Source organism: Betta splendens, chromosome 4 (genome assembly GCF_900634795.4).
Source record: "Betta splendens chromosome 4, fBetSpl5.4, whole genome shotgun sequence".
In the NCBI taxonomy this organism is placed as follows: Eukaryota; Metazoa; Chordata; class Actinopteri; order Anabantiformes; family Osphronemidae; genus Betta; species Betta splendens.
Genome location: NC_040884.2, coordinates 27,402,766 through 27,423,330, shown reverse-complemented (window position 1 = coordinate 27,423,330; position 20,565 = coordinate 27,402,766). Strand labels below are relative to the sequence as shown.

General features: G+C 46.7%; 2 protein-coding genes and 1 long non-coding RNA gene across 3 annotated transcripts in view; 1 reads left to right on the top strand and 2 right to left on the bottom strand.

Moving 5' to 3' along the window:
• Positions 1-9,694: 9,694 nt before the first annotated feature.
• Positions 9,695-14,168, bottom strand: LOC114852875 (histamine H3 receptor). Its single transcript, XM_029145551.3, has 3 exons — positions 13,148-14,168; positions 12,558-12,724; positions 9,695-11,518 (listed from the first exon to the last, which is right to left on the bottom strand). Exons 1-3 carry the CDS (start codon positions 13,419-13,421, stop codon positions 10,661-10,663), a joined length of 1,299 nt encoding a protein of 432 aa, XP_029001384.1. The 5' UTR covers positions 13,422-14,168; the 3' UTR covers positions 9,695-10,660.
• Positions 14,153-20,565, top strand: part of LOC114852879 (uncharacterized) — an 11,898-nt gene continuing 5,485 nt past the window's right edge. Inside the window, exon 1 of the long non-coding RNA XR_003785472.3 lies at positions 14,153-14,280. This is a non-coding gene — a long non-coding RNA (uncharacterized LOC114852879). The remainder of the gene's footprint in view (positions 14,281-20,565) is intronic.
• impact (impact RWD domain protein) overlaps positions 15,904-20,565 on the bottom strand; it is an 11,983-nt gene continuing 7,321 nt past the window's right edge. The window contains exons 10-11 of the mRNA XM_029145553.3: positions 18,091-18,225; positions 15,904-16,236 (exon numbers count right to left, since the gene is read on the bottom strand). Coding sequence (XP_029001386.1) covers positions 16,177-16,236; positions 18,091-18,225 — 195 coding nt within the window. The 3' untranslated portion in view covers positions 15,904-16,176. The remainder of the gene's footprint in view (positions 16,237-18,090; positions 18,226-20,565) is intronic.

The following is a 20,565-nucleotide window of genomic DNA, read 5'->3' as shown; positions in this document are numbered from 1 at the left end:
GTCAGGACCCGTGTCTCACCCACCTCCTGCACCGCGTCCAGAGCGCAGCCCAGGACAGAGCTGGACTTCCTGATGACCCCGTCCAGTCTCTTCCTGTCCCTCACTGTGATGCTGCTCCAGCAGACCACACGTACAGGACGGCTGATGCCCCCACAGAGTCATAGGTCTTTGTATATGTTGAGAAAAAAGTTATGATGACTAATACTGTACTTACTGTACACGCTCCATTACTTAGAAGTACACAGTCAGACCTTTAGTAGTTTAAGGACATTTTTCATAATGAGGTGCTCCTATTCCTCCAACTACACCCGTGTCGCTTTGCCTCCAATGACAAGTGATTGACGAGACAAAATAATGTGTATATCCATTAGGCCTGTTTTGATTATAGTTTACCCATGTGCCTCCTACGTCCTGTGCAGCGCAGAGGTTGGTGCAAACGCTGCCTTGCAGAAATGGCGGCGAGCCACAGAAAAGAAATAAATAATGTTTGTTCACACATATTGACAGTGGTGGAGGTTTGGACAAACAGTGTGAGTGGTGCTGAAATAGCTGTTTCCACACTGCAGTGGTGGGAATCCTCCCACTGCCCTCTCCTCACACACACAGAGCAACCGGAGACGGCGGGGATGGTTCCAACGCTGCAGCCGAGAGCTGAACTTCCTATCGGGCTTCAGGTGCTTCTTCAGAGTGTGCCAACGCACGGGTGCATTCAGGTTCCCTCAGTAAACAGTATGTGCAAGCCAGCATCGAGACGCAAACACAGCACAGTCCTCATGAAGTGAATCTACTTTTTATATTAATGGGTTTTTTACTTTTGTGTTCTTGATACATTCATTCTGACATTTTTGTCCAAACACCTTTAAATTAAATTATATTTCTCTCACCTCACATACAAAAATGTAGACGTACCAGAAAACCTCACACATATTGGTGTGAATGAGGAAATGCCGTCTGTTTTCCGGAGCTCCTGCCACGTTATGTGATTTCCAAAAGCTACTGACTACCTTGCGTTAATATTCGTCAGCCACGTCCGATGCCCAGAGTGTATGTGGGCAAAGCAAGAGAAGAAACGTGAGCCCAGAACCTAGAAGCTTCAAAGGTAAAAGCAAAGTGCTGCATATAATTATACTAAAAGCACTCAGAGAATGAATGCCACTGACAAGAGCCCAGAATACATCCTCTACATTTGTTATTTAAATGTTGGATGTTTTTAGTATGCATCTGGATTGGTTTCAAATACACATGAAGCCAGATGTTCATTGATTCTAACACTGATTTCCTAAAATACCCCAGCACCTACAAATTTGTGAAGTTGGTGTAAAGTCATGTGGAGGAGGAGACCCAGGTCTACTGAACACTGGATGGAGGGCTTCACAGGTGACTACATGGCGGCGCCGCTGTGGCTCACGGCCTAATCTTTCTGGAGGGGGAATTCAGACGTGTGGAGAGGCTTTGGAGGCAGAGCTAATTAAACTCTCGTGTGTGACACGCGTGTCAGACGGGCTGAACGATGAGCCCCCCCCCCCACCCCGTGGAGCCGAGCCTTTCACTTTCTTTTACATAATGATGTTTGATCTGGATTGTTTCCCCGACCCGACGCAGCCTAGTTTTGCACTTGTCGCACAACGGACAGCGGCGATCAGACCTGTCGCTGCTCACGCTGGAGGGGAACGCCTTGGTGTGAGCGCCGCTCGGCCGGCTCTCATACGTCTGATGAGTGTGTTTACTTCACTGCTTCGTGCATCTGTGTGTCTGTTTACTGGGACGTTGCAGGCGATTGATCCCGTGGTCTCGTCTGACCTCACGTCGTATCTGCCACTCATTATTTCCTCCCGTCTCTCCTCCAGTCCTGCTGCTTCCTCCCATCATCGAGGCTTTCGGCTTCCTCTTCTGGCTTCGCCCACTGGAAGGGCCGTGCCTATTACACATCCATGTAATTTCCCAGTGGTCGAAACGCCATCCAGACACAATGAGTCAAATTAGAGGAGGGCAGTGAACGGTGAATATTTCACTCTTCTCCTCGCTGTGTCATCTTAAAGTCGTCCCTGTGGGGTTCCAGGTCAGTTCAAGGGCAGCTGTTGCTCAGGAGACAGAACCGGTCGCCCACTAAACCCCCACGTTCCTGAAACGACGAGATCGCACATTTCAAACTCGGGCCACTAACCCGATCGGACAGGCTGGTAAATGGATTGAAGTCTGCTGTCGCTGCTCCGTCTGTACGGAGACAACTGTTTCTGCTTCTCGTCACGTGCTGACAGGCTGAAAAGTGTTTGCTTATCAAACTAACCCACTTCCCTTTAAGTCGATTTTTAACTTTCATGCCTGTAACGACGGAGCCTCGTGTGGCGGTTGCTAAGTTGAAGGCATTTGTAGAAAGTCTGTTCCTGTTGTTTAATTGTCAGTCTGCCTGAAGGTAAAACAAGCGAATGTCTCAGTTCCCCCTCTGCACAATATCAGGCTTGTACCTTTTGTGTGTGTGTGTGTGTGTGTGTGTGTGTGTGTGTGTGTGTGTGTGTGTGTGTGTGTGTGTGTGTGTGTGTGTGTGTGTGTGTGTGTGTGTGTGTGTGTGTGTGTGTGTGTGTCAGACGCTGCAGCAGGATATGAAAAGGAAGATTGCCTGCACTTTGATCAGGTCTGATTTTTATCATGGCCGCTGAGCTAATCTCTTCACGTCTGATGTTTTTCCTGCGTAATAAACCAATTTAGTTGTGACACAGTTATTTGTTTTGTGTGTAACACTGGCACTTTGTTCAGGGGATCTACTTGGACCTGCTCTAATGTCGGAGGTATTCGTACTGGGGATTTAACCGGAGGGTGCTTGTGTGCTGTCTAGCACTATCAGTCTCTGAGCACAGGACGACGAGCGAAGCTGGAGACAGAGCAGTTAGTGATGAAGCATTTGAGTGAGAGGAGCCTAATGTCACAGTCACCCTGCTTTAATAAACGTTTATAACGTCATATGATGCCAGGTTTTTGTTTATTTACTTCCTCTGATATGAAAGAAAAAAACATTATTCTCTGTGTGAAGATGCAAAGACACTGTAGAGAGAGATTTTTAAGTAAGCTGCAATGTCAGACTGAACTTTTGATCCCTCAGCCTTCAAACACTAAAATGTGGAAAGAATGATGTTAGGATTAAAACAAAACTCACCAGTGCATTTAATTTGATTATATTTGTGGGCGTTTTACTTCTTGCTGTTCTCAAGTTGGATGTCGGCGTCGTTGATGTCACTGCTCCAGGCAATAAACCGAGGATGGAGAATTGAGATACGAACGCCCGTTGTGTTTTTGGAGCTCAGAGACGACATTGTCACATAATATTCAGGAAATAGAGAAGGTCATGGCGATATCATAATGGCTGCGCCAGCTCAGGCGAGGAGCCTGCGTTGATACCCAAATCAGCATCAATCTTGGGAAATTGAATGAAATCACTAAAATGATTTCTGAGGTTTGTGCATTGCAGGGAAACACCTGTCAACAGCTGCAGTGTGTTCTTGGCTGATATGTTTGGACGCGAAAGCTCACGGTGACATCTGTGCCCCGACCGGCGGCTTCTGGATCAATACGCGCCGCTCATGCAGTTTCTTCTTCACTCCACTCCGAATGGTTGTTTTCTGCTGTTTTTTGACACCGTGCCCTTTGAAGACGTTGGAACGCCCACGCTCTGGCTCGTGGCAGACGTTATATCGGCGCCACGCATCCGCTCGCTCAGCTGGTTTCTCCTTCATTTCAATTATAAGGCACCAGGCGAAGCGGGGACTCGCTGACTCTTCGGCCACAGGGAGGTAAACAATGGACGGTTGAAGTCAGTGTGAAAGTAACACGCGGCGTCGCGCTCCTTCAGGTGCCTCGCGCTACCTTTCTTGTGTGCAGCAGCCATTGTGCGGGGCCCATGACTTCCTGCGGGCTGTTCGGGGGGTCAAGGCTGCCACGCAGGGACACAATGCAGCCACAAGCTACCGCTGCCCAACTTATACATTATTAAATCCTCCCTGGTGCTGTTTGAAGTCCCTGTAGATTGCGCGAGCACCTGTGGGCCCTCTCTGGACCTCTGTGGGCTGATGTAAACACTGCTGCAACGTTGAGCAACATGCGTATAATAAAACCATGGTCAACATCAGTACATGTAGAGACAAAAAAATGCATTTGTGTCTGTTTAGAATAGAACACAGCCACTAAGGATGAAAACTTAAAACAACAGCTCCATATTTATAAGGGAACCAACATCCACTAATAGGATTTCATCCTTCTAGTCACAACCATCATCCATATCATCCATCCAAAGCAAAGCAAATGTCACTTGGAATCGATAATGAATGGATTTGATTTTGGTGGTCAAAGGTCAAAGGTTAAATGTCACCCTAACTGCTGGTACCGTACTGTACGTACCGAACCACATGTGCCTGGCTGTGAAAGCATTGTCTCAGGAACGCGGAGTTTTTTCCAATTCGCTCCAGCATCCGGTCGCGTACAGTACGTTCCCACCTTAAAAACACCGTCTCAGAAAACGCCTGGAGGGAAATTCATCCAATCTGGCACAAACCTGGACTGATGCATAAACATATTAGAATAAACAACTTAAAACAAGATAATTACGGTTATTAAGTGTTTTGTTTCTCGGGCATTAGGGCTTCTTCACCATCTGTGGAGGCGCTTTCTGCCATTCTTCACAGATGACTCTTTCCTGTTGTTCTGTGCTGAAGGCTTCTGTCGCTCTGGTCGTATTTTTAACTTTTTTTTTTTTCTACTTGTAAAACTCTCCTGTGGTTTCTGGCACGTTAGAAAATCCCCCTCCTGCCAAAGCCTCCCGACTCTGCTGTCATCGGTTCATACGAGGTTTGAGGATTCAAACTTGTATTTATAGTGACATCTATAGATTTCATCTCTCCCACACCGCTTGGATTCCTGCAGCCGCGTGTCAGAACACCACGTTCTCCATGTTTAATGATGGTGGCGGTGCTGGGCCTGGCAGGGTATCACATAAAAGTATTTTTTTTAAAAAGAATTCAAAATTAAATTATTTCTGTCATTGTTTTGAAGGGACTTTCATCTCCCAGAACATACCTGCTTGAATTTGGTCATCATTCTTTAAAAACTGAGTAACCCACCTAATTACCTGATCTACCAAAGCATTTAAAAGTACTGATATGTGCATCAGTCACATAATTAGGATTTATGATGCCCCACAGTCAGAGCGGTCGTCCTCCACCTCGGTGTTTGACGTTTCAGCCGCGTAGGGGGGAAATGGGCGCGCCATCAGCCTAAATGGCATCTGTGTATTCATGCTGGGCAAATTACCTTCCTGTACGCTCATCTGGATGAAGCGATCGCTTCTCCCCGTCACTCACCTCTGTGCGCTGCATTTACATACAAAACAAGGTCAACGGTAATCAGACCACGAGTAGGGAATCAGTGAGTGACGAGTGACAGGTGAGTGACACATGCGGTGGGTTCATGGACAGGAACAGGCAGCGCTTGCTGAACCCAAGTTTGTAATTGACAGTTTGCACCTGTGACCTGGGTGAAATTCATTTATTATATATTTGCTTAATTTGGACCTGACCAAACATTAGGAACCAAGTTATTTGATACACTAGTACAGTAATAATGAGATAGATGCTGGCATGACACATTATGTTCCTAAAAAATACTCGAGACAAGTTAAAGTATCAGAAAAGAATTCATATTCCTTTGGCTCAACATTGACGGAGAAAAGGACATTCGAAATAACTTTGGAAGATTTCAGAGCCCGAGCAGTGACATCGGGGACATATGGCTCGGACTGTAGTCAAGTGGAACAGAAGGCTGTCCATTTATACACGCAACGTGTCCCATTAGGAACAAAATAACAGGTTGTCAACTCAAGATGTCAGATCTGTGCGTTATGGTCGAATCAAGGAACGTTACACACAAAAAATCAATAGCACAGACAAACATCTTTTGTACTTTGGGTTTCATCTAATGCAGTGTTTGGACTGAAAGAGCAAAGTGAAGTGAAATGCATCAGCAGCATTATTACAGCTTAGCGTCAGGCTTTGTTTATCTAATTCATCGCTTGGCAACCCGATTGCACGCATTATATTTGATTATTCACGTATCTCTGGCTCTGGACAGTTCGGTGTGAGTTTCTCTGAGACAGCGGAGTCGCGGCGGGAGCGTTACATCAGAGGATTGACTTGCTCAAGCTCTCAAATCAAAATTACCCATCGAAGCTCATCCCCCCCCGCAAATTGTCTCCCGACTGGAAAAATGACTTGCAGTGAAGTGCAAAATCCCTGGTGGAGATAACAGAAGTGGAGGAGTTCATTGTGAGGGAGCCGCTAATGACGTTAGCATCGCCCCTGTAAAGCGAGGTACACTTATAACGTTGAAGTCCTGGTTGGGCTCTTTGACCCCGACGAGGCTCGGAGCACTCGTCTTGTTGTGTCTGTCGTGTTTCCTGAACAAGGTGCCGAAGCGCCGCCGCCGTGACTCAATTAAGACGGTGTCATTTGGGCGCCGCTGAAAGGGAATGTGACATTTACAGGATAAATAAAAGGGTTTCGAAGGAAGGCACAACAGGTATTCGCAGTTATTTCTGCTCTGCCTTTAATTCCTTTGAAAGGCGGAACTTTAGTTGGCACAAAAATCGGTAACGCTATTTGACTGTTCTAGATTTAGAATGTTTTTAATTTGAGCAGACAGTGATTCATCAGTGCAACAAATCATATTCAATCGCCAGGAAAGCTCAATTAACTGGAGGAATTAAAGCCAGTCACTCTGCTTTAATTGCAGTCTCTGATTGCCTGTTTCTGACTATTTTGAAAGTCTGTTTTTCTTTGTGATGACCCGTGGATCCTCCCGGACCTGGACGACTCCAGCCTTGCACAATTCTGCGGAGAGTTGTTCTTCACAGGTGATTCTTTTCAGCTGCTCTTGACTCTCTTTGCTCCGGTCACATCTTTCACCTTTCTCTGCTTTATAAGCTCCCCCACGGTCCTCCGATGCTCCGCTCATGCTTCTCCAATCTTTTTGAAGTCTGACAGGCTGCTTTCAGGCGTCTCTCCGCCGTGCGAGGCCCGTGTTGAATTAGACACAACTCAGTTCCAAATCAGACGGTGCTGTTCGGCTTCACGGGTTATTTTTTAATGTTTTCACAGCCCTGGAACTCACTTTTATGTGGCGGGTGTTTTATTACACTGAGGCTGTACTTTGGAGTCTGTGTTGCCAGTTTATCCTTTTTAATTACAGAGTCACGAGTAGAAGACATGCACTTGTTGATCCTCCATCATGGTTTTTGTTTTAATGTTGTTTTTGGCTGCAAACTCCAACTTCCTCTCTTTCCGGTCTCCTCAGTGAACTGTCGGACACTGAACCTTGGATGGTGAATACTCCACATTTTGATGCTGATCTGTGTTGTTTAGCATGCGTTTAACCAACCACTCCTAACCTGCCTGTTCAGGCCTGAACCTGGTTAAACTAAAGAAAGGCGCCACGTGTAAAACTGGATGTAATGACGTGAAAAGGTCACGTTTGATTGACCTCGCAAACTCAAGAGGATTTCACGGAGGGATTCTCCGCAGGGAATCCGCGCGTTCCGGGCGCGTGGGTTAATTAAGAACTCCGGCAGTGAAGTGTGTGATGATTCCTGCATTATGGGGTTGATTCGCGGCGTTGCTTCTTATCAGGGTCGTGACAATAAAAGGAGCCACACCATCCAATAAGCCATTATTCCACACCGTGTGAATCCCATTAAAGGCTTGATAACAGCATCATCAGGCACTGGTTGGGAGTCTTAGTGCTTGACGCCCACAGGCTGTGGTGTGGTGGAGGGCATAATAGAGAGTAAAACAGAAAATCACCTCCTTGCTTTTTTTTTTATAACCAGACTAAATGATTTTACACGCAGACTCATAGTCGGCAGTAAATGTACACTCAGCTTATCGTTGTGACTGCGAAGGCCGGAAGCAGGCCAATTTGGGAAAGCGAGCAGTGGGAGGGGACGCTTCGGAAAAGCTTCCCTGTGAAACGCACTCAGGGGTTTAACTTCTTTTGTTCCCCGTGTTCGCATGTGGCTTATCATCCCCAGAACACGCGTGTTCACGTGGCCGCGTGCTGCAGCCGCCCGTTCGTGTTTTCCACTTACAGTAGCAGACATTAGGTGCAATAACAATTACATTACTGTCACCATATTTGTATCCCAGAGCCGTCCCAGCGTTAACTAGGAGCATGTGAACGGTTTCCAATTTCCTTTCTGAAAGGCTGTGAACACCGGATCGCAGGTCGCCCACCGCGCACCGAAACAATGTCACTACTCGCGCCGAGCAATTTGTTTTCTATTTGCAAGTCCACCTGCGTCTCGGCTCCTCTGGCCCAAACCACAGTCTATTCATCTCATCCTCGGCTGACATTTCAGGAAATGCCTCCAAATTGACTTTGTCACCTGTTTCTCTCTGGGTGTGGGGGCGTAAGCTAGAGGGAAGCCACTTGTAGTCCTCAACTTAACAGTCCATTTCCATTCCCTCAGTTTTTGACAGTCGGGTCTCATGTGTCTCCGTTTTTTTTTCCCTTTCCCATCTGTTTAGTCAAAGCATTTTCACTTGTCAGCGGTGGCACAAAAAGTGAAATCCCACCACTGCATTTTAACCACCGTGATTAAATGGGGTCAGTGGCAGAGCAACGCCAGCGCGTAGACAGGCGTCCTCCAGAGATGTCCCCACGGAAACACAGCTAAAAAGCAAAGAGGGTGTTTGAAGAAGAAAGCAATGTCTTAACACACAATGTTTAACCCAGATGTTAATTAGAACTGTAGGTAAACACTTTGCTAGACACTGATGGTTTATATTTCCGATCCAATAGGGCTGTTTCTCATCACGGGAAAGAATTGTTCCCGCAGGTTGCGTCCCGTGGTTCAGCTATTTCCAAATGTCCCACATTATTCCCACAGGCGGGAGCAATGCTGCCGCGGCGCCGGCTCCGGTCCCGGGGGACGTTTTCCGGATGTATTTTGATTCCGTTCATCTCAGCTGGAGACGCGTAACAAAGGTCACAGTGCTACGGCTCCATCACACCTTATCGCATATTCAAAACGTGACGGTGTTCTTCAAAATAACACGAGCCTGTTTTCACTGCTGTGTTGGAAGCATTGAGAACAGGCTGGTGCTTTTTAACGGACCTTTAACTGGCACCAATGTTCTTTAATATTTGGTGTTCTTTCGCTTTGTGATACGCTATAATTTTTCATGTGTATCACAGCCACCTCCCGCTCCTATTACAAGCAGAATTCTCATCTAATGATGAAAAAAATATTCTGAGCGTGAATTTAACAGTTTGCTGATAGTATCAATGTTCTGCTCTTTCATGTGCCTCATCGTGAACTCATTTCACAAAACAACTGTAAAAAAAACTTGGAAAGGTTAAAGAAAAGAAAATCCCCGCTACTAAAAAAATAAATAATTAAATACACAAAATCACAGCAGCTTGTTGTATAACAAAAACAGCAGCTGTTGAGAAAAAGGGGGAATCTTTAACAAAACAGCCACAATCCTACATAATCAACTTATTCCAAGGTACCAGTCTCCATCCGTACAGACATTTGTCCAGTGAGAAGCCTTGTAATTCGTCTTCACTCTCTCTCCACATTCATGAATAGCTTTGGTGGCATCGCGTCCCCATGAGCGCCGCACTTAAAGAACACAAGCACCCAGATCACTCATGAAATTGTACAGACGTTTTAATGCTTGAGTCATTTTTATAGATCTGTACATTTTGAACATCAGCAAGGACACGTTAAGTGCAGATTCAGATGACAGGTGACTCATCCGGCTTCCCAGATATAATGCTATAAAACATCACGGTGACAAAAGTACACTCAGCAATCATTAAACAAGCGCAGCTTACTCCTTCCTTTTCAGGTGCTGTGAACTGCGTCCGGGTTTGTTGTCAGACTCGCTGCCGCTTGATGAAAACCTTCCGTTCACCCAGCGGCCTTTTAAAGAGGAAAGGCCTTCGTTCGCCAATCGGCAGCGGAAATCTGAAGTGGAAGAGTTTATGTACACGGAAATTCTGGAGCCATAGAAAACAGTCAATAGTTCCCTCACCTTTAGTTGCTTTAATTAGGAACATAAAAACCAGGCTGTTCCCTCGAGGCGGACAAATGAACAATCTCCAGGGCTCTGAGCTCCAGTGTCTTATATCTGAAGTATGGTACACAACAGGTCCTCATTCAGGTGCTCTCAGTAGGTAGATCACCAGCCTGGGCTGCTGAAGGTCCCTGGTTCGACCCCCCTTCTGGCACCAGGTCGGTCCCTGGGTGCCTTAATCTGTTCGCCGTTCCCCCAGGAGATGAGAACCAATTACCCAAGTGTGGGACGAATAAGGGAATTTCCTTCCTTCATTTTATGAAAGGCAGCTTAGAGCGGTAAGACGCCTTCCGTCTGGCTGCTGGCAGAGATTGTCTGTGATGGTTAGCATACATTTTAAATGATGCGCGCCATGTGGCCATTAGACTGAATTTCATAGAGGCCGATGGAATTGAGTCCCTTCATCTGGCTAAAAAATATTACTATATATCTACAACGGTTGTAGTATTGCTGTCACACATTCTGTCAAATTTTCTTTGCATGGAAGAACAGTAGATGGGTTTTTACAGTGTCCGACCCTCGGCAGGCTGGAAGTTCACCTAACAAGACTGAGCCTCAAACTGAGGCTGCACCGATTGTCTTTTAGGACACAGAATCTTGGAGAAGGCTCTTCGGAAGCTGCTGTGGCACAGCGGGTACAGGAAGGGGTTGATGGCGGAGTTCAGCCACAGAAGCCAGAACGTGATCTCGTACCAGTAGTGCGCCACGCACTCGCCGCTGCAGGCGGCGCGGATGATCATGAGCAGGGTGTAAGGAGCCCAGCAAATCCCAAACGTACACACGATGATGGCCAGCGATTTGGCTATTTTTTTATCGCGGGTGAGGCGGGAACCCGGCGTCCTGCGGCCGGGCGCCAGGCAGGACGCCGTGTGCTGGAACACCCGGGAGTTCTTTCTGGTGGGAGAGAACCTCTCCCGCTGCATGAAGATCTGGCTGGTGTCAGGCTCCCCGCAGGAGGACGGGGACAGGATGTCGTCGTCCTCGATCACTGCGGAAATGGCCGTGGGCTCGCTGGACGACACCTTCCGCGTCTTGACGAAGAACGCCGACCAGGCCGCGCCCTCCCGCCGCTTGCGGCCGCTCCTCGGGGGCTGGGCCTCGCCGTCGACGCACGCCGCCCCCGCCTTGTTCCGCCGGTGGATGTTCAGGTAGATGCTGAGGTTGAAGAAGGACACCGACACGAACGGCGTGAAGAACTCGAAGGTGGAGGCGCTGAGCAGGAAGTACCAGGTGAAGTAGAACTCGGCGTAGCACTCGTGGGCCGGGACGATGCTCTCGCCCACGATGGCCTCCCAGAAGATGATGGCAGGGCCGTAGAGGAGGAAGGCCAGCACCCACACGGCCACCATCTTGAACACGGCCTGGCGGGTCATGTTCCTCTGGGCTCTGTATTTAACCTGTGTGTGGAGAGACAGAGGCACCGGGGTGACTCATAGCGATGCACCGCTTTTCAAACCGCCACAGCTGCTCGCACGCGACCGGGCCGACAAACGCACTCGCTCGCGCTCCGAGTGCCTTCGAATGGGGCCCCGTTTGTATTGTCGCCGCCGCGGAGTGGCGGAGAGACGCCGTAAATAAAACCCACTCACGGGGCTCTCATTGCGAAGCCAGCGAGAGAAGGGGGAATGTCAGGCGGAGAGCCACATTCACTGATGGAACACAACGGTGTGAAAGAGACATCTGGTTCCTTCTAATCCACTCCTCCCTCCTCGTCATCCGCAGCTCATTCTGTTTGCGCTGGCGCCATTTTCACCTCACCTCTCCTCAGGCTCGACTCTTTCATGCTCCTCTCTGTCTCCCTGTGATGCTGTGGTTTTGTTTTTTTTTTAATCTTCTCTCCGCCCGTCTCTCTCTGTAGTTGCAACAACTGGGTCTGTCACTGTGGAACAACAAGGCTGCTAACATGATGATAAAGGCCACCTTGAAATAGGGCCACTTCACAATAATTGATTTTGGCCCCCGGCCCCGGTAAGTCTCCATTTCCATTGCAAATGACGGAAATCCCGTCCTCTATGGGCTGGAGATGAATATATAAATAAAAGTGATTCCATACTGAGAACAAATTAACCAACACGGGGAGATAAAAGCAGCCAGCAGCAAGGACATGCTGTTAGTGCTTAGTAAGCAGCTAAGTCAGATTCAATTGCTGTAAACGTGGGAGGTTACACATTAAGAAAATTTTAAATAACCGGCTCTGACAACATGAATGGCGACACGGAAATATTTCAGTTTGACTCAGTCAAGCGCAAAATAACATGCTGTCCGCGAAAGGAAGTGTTATAATCGATGGCTAACGCTGGTCGTGTGTGGGTCCAGCTATTAGGTGGGACCCGATGAACTGGTGGCATGGAAGGTGTTTACAGACCAACTGAACTGCACAGCTGTTTCCCAGCAGCAACTGCGGCGGCGGACAGTACTCCTCCATCAAACACTTACTGCTCTAGTGACCGACAGGAAGCGGTCGTAGCTGATGAGGACGATGTTGAAGACGGAGGCAGTGCAGAGCAGGTAGTCCATGACCAGCCACACCTTGCAGAGACCCTTCCCCAGCATCCAGCGGCCAGTCAGGTTGTATGGGATGTATACGGGGATGCAGAAGGCACCTGCGACGAGCACATAGTCAATCAAGACGCGTGATTCCAGAATCAATATACAGGGCTATAAATACCCACGCATCCAAACTGCTCTATAATGTGGCACCTTTATGTTGCAGGTGCCAACCAAGCAGCCTGCATTGGTTGGTACCTGGAAGGGAAGGCTATAATTTGTCTAATGCTGCAGATGGGAGCAGCACAAAAAAAGGGGTGGGAATGATGCGGGGAGAAAATAGAGGGGGTTGCAAACACACAATGCTCGAAAGGAACGGGAAGGTCAAAGTCAGCTGGCAAATGAATAATAGTGACTCACTGTAATTATATCGTGGGGAAATGACAAAGTTTGGGGGGCGTGGAGCATGAGGCTTTCAGAGGCTCCTCATTCACAAGAGGCACAATCAGGACCAAGTGAGAGAACGGACACAAACTCACCCACGAGAAAATCCGAAATGGCGAGGTTCAGAAAGAAGTAGTTGCTCTGATTGCGCAGAGTTTTATCCACAATAAAAGCCATGATCACCAGCGCGTTTCCAGCCACCACGACCACGACCAGAGTCACCATGAGCACCGACAGGACCACCACCAGGTAGCCCGGCAGGACAGCCTCAGCCTCGGACACGGCGGGAGTCAAGTTGCCGCTGGAGTTGGACTCCAGCAGGTGCGCGCCCATGGTTAATGCAAAGCCAGGATCATGGTAGATTTTCATTTCACGCACGGAAAAAACTGCCGAGTCCAAGTGCGCGCCCGAACGCTGCGCTCCACTTTACCCGAGAGTCAGACATGAGTGGAGACGTGCGAGCGCATTTACACACTTTTCCAAGAGCTCCCATTTTCTGGTCCACGAATAAAACAATTCAGACGCTTGATCTTATGAAACAAAGGTCAAGCCTAAGTAAAAACTGATTTTTAACGTTTTCAATAAATCATAGTAATCGCTTTCCTTTTAGGAGCGCTCTCTGCGCAGCCGGCTCATCTACAGCGCAGATTGTGCGGTGCATGTGCGGGCGCCACGGGGCGCTCAGTGGCTTTTGTCCCCGGCGTCAAGCGAGACAGAGCACGGAGCAATGACTACATCCGGTCATCGTTTCAAAATAAACCACCTAAGGCAAGGTTTTTACCGAACAACACTATTAAATGTTTCAACTAATAAAGACACGAGGCAATCATTGTATCACACATGACCTCAGCGAACATTTGGTCAAATTACAAGTTAAATTTACAGCCATGTTTAAGCACGACTGACATAACCTCGTGCTTAGGCTGGTCGTTGTCGTATGTTTAATGCAAAGCTTTGCTTTTTTTTAAATTAAAAGTCTTCTGCGTGTACGAAGTCAGCGGGTGCGCCCGAACACTCACGCCTTTATTTTGGGACGGAGGCAACTTCCGACGGCGCTGCGGTGATTTCCGCTCACTTGTCGTTTCGCCTCTCTGTTCGCCCAGCAGCTGATCAAAGGCTGGAGCCTACAATCACAAACTGAAGTGGTACAGTCGCCTGAAACAGCTGAGATGAAAGATCCGAGCTGCAGGCAGCAGGAAGTCGACAAGAAGCCAGCCATCATCAGCAGGTAAATGTTTACAACGGCGAGTCAAGTGACTTAGAGCTGACGTCTATTTGACAGAACATGAGGGTTTTCATTTAAATTAGTCCAGGATTCAAACAGTCCACAGCATGAAGTTAGCAGCAAACATATATAATTTATGGTAAATAAATAAATGTATAAGCCCATTCATGACCTATATAATATTATACTGTATATACTGACTTATTGGTCTATTTTATTGTTTTTATATTTTATATTATTATTATTTTTTTATATTTTATAACTTTCTTAAATAAAAAAATAGAACAATAATAATAATAATAATAATAATAATAATAATAATAATAATAATAATATGACTTTATTAAAGTTGTGCTGTTATCTTAGCTGATCTGAAACTCAGCCCAGTCTTCGTTTAGAAAGTTGACCCAGACAACTTGCTGTACTGAGGCAGGAACTAGTTGAAACCTGCCTGTTTGAAGGGAAGGACAACCATTTTCCACAGTTTCCTAAAATAAATGCTATGTTACACTAAAAGTGTGTCTGTGTACATACTGGCCATCATTTCCTAATGCACCACCAGCAGGGGCCAATATCGCTGTCCCCATTTTAGCCAAATATGTACCGAGTAGTGTATAAAATAGACTCGGATTGCTTCATATAAACACGTGGGCATGTGAGTGGCTGAATGGGAGGATGGACGGAGGGCCGCTGCCATGAAAACACCAGTCTTGTGCTAAGTAGCTGCGCTTGTTAACACAGGCCTATCATTCAATTTGCAGTCATGTCATATATTTGTGTTCGTTTTGCAGAACTATGAGCATCGCAACACTGATGTTTCCCCAAGGTGTGATTTACAACTGAAGCAACAGTCTGGGTGAAGTCTGATATTTCCTACGTGGGCTAATTATTCTTCTTAGCCCGGCGTATGAATGCAGCTCCACGAGTTCTGCACTGACCCCTTAAAATATGATTAAGAGCTTCAGTACGATGACAGCTTGTCGAGGAGAAACAACTCTCCGCGACGCAAATTAGCTGTAATTATTCTCAATGGCTGAAACGAGCAGGAAGCTTTTTAAACAGACATGAAGGAAATTTCACAGAATCTCAGAATATTGTGCTCTAATTAAATATCATCAATACCAGGGATCGCGTTCGGACCATAATCTCTCAGGATACTTCAGATAAAAGTCAGGCAAACTCCAAAAACAGGCAGACGGGCCTCGCGTATTTTTAGAAAGACGTCCTCTACTGCTTTAAGCCCACCCTGCAGTAGTTAATATGCACGCCGTGGCTTTCCAGGGATAGAGTAACATCAAACCGGAGAGGTGAGGCAAAACCCTGCTGCTCAGAGGAAACACCCAACTGTGACACGCTGAATACTTAGCAGTCTTCAAGTGTTTAAAAAATGCACTGGGGGGAAAGGGAAGTGAACTCTCCGAGTGTCTGAGAACTTCGTTTTGTTGAGCCGTGATGTCTCATCATATTTCTCACTGAATGAAGCGCTTATGAATTTCATTTTTTTTGTCTGAAAGCCTCATTAAAACTTACCACGTAATTAAAACAAAGACTGTATCAACATCCCGACAGAATGGAGCTTTGAAAAGTCGAAAATGAATTCGGTAAGAGAAGAACAGCACATTCTGATTGTCTGCATACAGTAAATCCCTCTGGGTTGACTGTTTTAATGAAAGCATGTTAATGTTGTAGTGTAAACATTTCATTCCGAGGCGTCCCAGTCAAAACGGTGGAACCCTAATGGCACACTTGACATGCTCGTTTGGAAATGTTCTAAAAAGACATTTCTATTAAAATAGGAAATTATTTCTAATTGCAAGAAATTGCTGCTTGCTTCTGTTGAGACGCCAGTGAATCAGCTAACTGGAAACGTGTCGGAACACAAGTCTGTTTTGGTGAAGTTCATTTTGTCTTCTTGCCTTTCGGTCTCTTAGTCTTGGCCCCCGGCTTGGTCGCCTCATCCTGCGAAACAAAGGAGACGAATGAGTGACTGAGCGGGCCGCTGTTTATCTTGCATTAGAGCTCCGCTTAATGGTGCCAAAGCTTCTTTTTTTTTCCACGTCTAATATTTGAGTGCTGCTTTAATGGCTCATGACTCAATTCTTCAGCGACGCGTTCTCACCTGAACTCCCGCCGGTTGCTTGTCTCGCTCCAATGTGAAAATTACAACGCGAGGGTGGTCACGCGCCGTTCTGTTTTAATGCGCTGCAATAATAACGGCATCAAACCCAACACTCCATTCTGAAGCGCTCTCATGAAACGCCCTGCGCTAATTGTTATTTGTGGATCTCGCAGTGCTTTGACGGCCTGTCTGGACAAAAATGACATCTGTAGAAAGAAGTGTCTGGGGTTTACAGTAAGGATGTGAAGCAGTGGTTCTTCTTTGCATTCTGAGGAAACTTAAGTTCTTTGTAAGACTTTTATATTATCTAATTTTGTTTTCACTCATAGACAATAGAAAGTCCTGTGTGTCCTCCAGCATTGTTGCACTGGTGCACCTCAAGGCTCAGTACTGGGTCCGATTCATATGAAATATTGGTAGTCAATAGTCAGGTTTGTACTGTTGCTTATTCTTTTTTTTCTTATTCTTTCTTAGTTTTTGGTCCGTCTACACTGAACTTGTTGAAAACAGGAACCAGCCATAAGTTGTATTACATGCTGTGGCTGTTACATTGTGTCTCCAGCTGAGTCAAAAATATAGACTGTAGCTGCTTTTATTTGACTTGATTGGACTTTATGCTGACACAGTGGGATCGATACATGATGTGTGTCTGCGAATTGAGAGAAGAGCAGAGAAACAGCAATTTCAAACTTCTATACCAATGCTAGACTTCACACAGCAAACAGAATGATATTGTTTTTCTTTTGAGATGTCAAGCTAATTATAACAGATCTTGTGGTTTTGCCTTATGAATGTGTTAATGAAGGAAAAATTAAAAATAATTCAACTATTGATTTGAAAATAATGAGTCATTATGTGGTGCTGCTGATGAGTTAGAGGCTGCTGAAGTGCACAGCATATGAAGCAGCTTGATTAATACTCATTCACTCATATTCTTATCAGCTTTATCCATTCAAGGGTCAGAGGGTGCTGGAGCCTCTCCCAGCTTGTCAGGGTGGACTCTGGACGGGTCACCAGTCCATCACAAGGCCACACGCACAGACAAACCACCAATCACTCTCACGCTCACACACACAGAGCCTCCAGTTAACTGGACCGTTTTCTTCACCCAACAATTAAGCTGTTAGATTGATTTTAGACTGTTTTTTTGACGAACCTTATGAGAACCAAGCTGTTCTGCTTGCAGCTGTAAGTCCTCCGTGTGTTGCCAGCCATGTTATCACTGTGATAACATGGCTGGCAACTTTGCTGAACACAGAGACGACTTCAAAGCAGACTGGACCTAACTTCAGCCTGCTGAATGCTAGGAGACGGCGTTTGATCTCCGGACCATGCAGTAACATCCCCACTTCAAATGGGCCAATATCCCTAATGTGACAGCTACTGAAGAGTTACTGTGGAAACGCAAAGCAAGCTGAACAGACTCTCTATTATTATCATATAGCTAACGTCTTTCTAAGACCTCTGAACACACACTGTATCAATTACTTGTGACTGCTTCGCTTGTCAGTACAGCAGGAAACATCCATTTCCTTTCAGATAATTGGGAGCGTATTAGGCTACAAACCCATTACACTACAAGAAACCTGGCGTTTTCCAGCATAAGGCGACTGACAGCAGAGTCACATTTGACTGATTACGTGTCAGAGGAAGATGACAGAGCGATATGTAAGAGGCGCAGATGTGTGGCTCACCGAGGAGGCAGCGTATCCCTCCTCGACCAATATGTTCCTTGCACAGTTGTTGATGTGCTTGAAGCGGTCGGGACCCAGCAGAACGCCTCCGTACCACCGCGAGACCACCACCATCACGTTGCGCACGTCCAGAATCTGTCGGAGCAGAGAGAAGACAGGCGGGAGATATTTAGACTAACAACCCAACACTCAGGAACTGGGAGGCTGCCTATTAACAGAAGCGCTTCAAATTAGCCGTGTTCTCCCTGTGGCTGGTGTCTCTGAGGGTCACTGCACGGCCTTGTTACCACTCCATATGGGGGACCTTCTCTTACAGCATGAGAGCTACTGTATTTGATAGCTTAACTTCAGCCTCGTCATGTTGGGCACCTTGATAAGCGTAGGAATCCCTCCCTCCACCGTCCGTCACGGCCGGGATGATGTACCGGTATGTACGACCATCTTGACGCAGCCGGTTCCTCATCATCGTGTGGAGAGTAGCCACAGATTTCGATGCTCTCCTTTCAACACATAAACTTTTCCACTACTCTACCTTTAACCTTTCCCAACTTTGTGCAAATTAATAAGTCTTGCCTGACGGTGTTCTGGGATCTGTTCTGGGAGCACGGTTCCCAGCAGCAGATGCTTCTCGTGAATAGCAAACTCAGAGAAAAACGCCGTCCTGTTCGTAAGTCGCTAAACCCTGAATCCAGATGGCTTAGCTGGTGTCATTAACCTGGAGATTTTTATTCCATCGGCTGGGAATGAAGAGACTCAGCTGCAGGTACAAATGTAACGGTCACTCGCGTCATGTTCCGGCGTATATCTCAGAGTTTGACGAGAAAGTTCGCTTCCCCTCCAATCGAAGGGACCGTTTAAACATTTTTAGCGGCAACGTTTTGATCTACTGCCCGGCGTCATTTCAGGTAATGTTCACAGCTTAGCTCCCATCAAGTCATTTAGCAGCAGCGGGCACCTGTTGAAGCTCAGACTACAGCAATGGGCTCTACCTGCCAGGCTCCTGCAACGACACGGCTGTAAACACGCTGTCAGCACAGAAAAGGACCATTTCCCTCAGTCGGCGCTTTAAAATAAGTCGTCCTAATGGCCTGAGTCATCAGGGCTGCACACAAATTAATGCTAATGTTGATTTCAAGTCATCATAAAATAAAATTTAAAAGCTCAGAAGCAGAACACGTTCCTTGTACCGTATCTGCATTGTAAGGCAGGAAGTCATGTCATCAAAATCTGGATGACTCATGGATGTACTGTAGCTTGCCAGCTAACAAGAAATATGCAAATATAAAAATATATTGTGTTTGATTTTAACAAGACGACAAAGAGAGGGAGCGGTGTTTGCGAACGCGTCCCGCACGTCTCTGCTGAACACACGGAGATTAATTCAGCGTCCCTGTTTTCAAACTCCCACTAAATAGGTGATAAACTCATTTGCTAAAATGCCAGATTATTAATGCGACGTGCAGAGTGAAACTGGGTTCTGCAGTGCAACACGCGCAGAAAAAAGTGCAATCTGTCGCTGGATGGGACTCATCCCCATCTGGCTGCCGACACTATTAATCAGATCCTTCTTTTATTCATCACCTCACACTTCCACATTCACTGGCAGAAGGCACAAATCTAAATGAGGAAACGGGGAAAAAGGCTTGGAGAGGAGTGAGATTAGAGAAGAATAGATTAAGAGGAAAGCTCTTCATGTAAATTGATAAGTACGCCCCGAGTGTGACAAGTAGAAGATTAATCAGCGTGTTTTTAGGGAGGAGGGACAGGAACACGTCGGACCTGATGCTATCGCCCCGGTAACAGTGGGTCAGTCAGCTGCAGGAAGTGACCCGAGTGCGTCTTTGAATCTGTCACAGAGCGTTCATAGAGAGGAGCAAACCGTTTGCATTGATCTGCTTGAGCTGATGTAAAGAGTCAGAATCATTAGATGTGTTGAGAAGCATCCAAGCGTCTTTGCAGGCGTCGCAGGGATGTGAAGCCGGTGCCAGCTGTCACTGGGCAGGGTGCGCGCGGGTCGGGTTGGTACAGGACCGACACGCCAGCATTTAACGCGATGAGAGGAAGCCGGAGACTCTCCACACCTGGCTGAGCCCAGCATTCAAAGCCAGATCCTTGTCGCTGCGAGGCCACAGGGTAACCAGCAAACCATCGCACCCTTCTGAGGAGCCCAGGCTCCCAAATCATTGAAGAAAGCTGAGCCTATTAGGATTTTTTTGGCTACTTGGATGTGTGAGCAAACAGTTTTCTAAGATGTAGGGAAAACATATGTGTTTGTTCCACGCGTGTTTTGCCAAAACAAAATACATTTCTTCTACTTGTAGTTCTGTTCCTTGCTCTGACATCTGAGGAAAATGACACGTGATTGGTGGAAAGGAAGGCTAAAAACTGTTCTATCAATCAAGGAAAATTAATCAAATCAACATCAATAGACACGATCATGTAAATAGATCCAGCACAGAATGTGGCTTTTTGTTT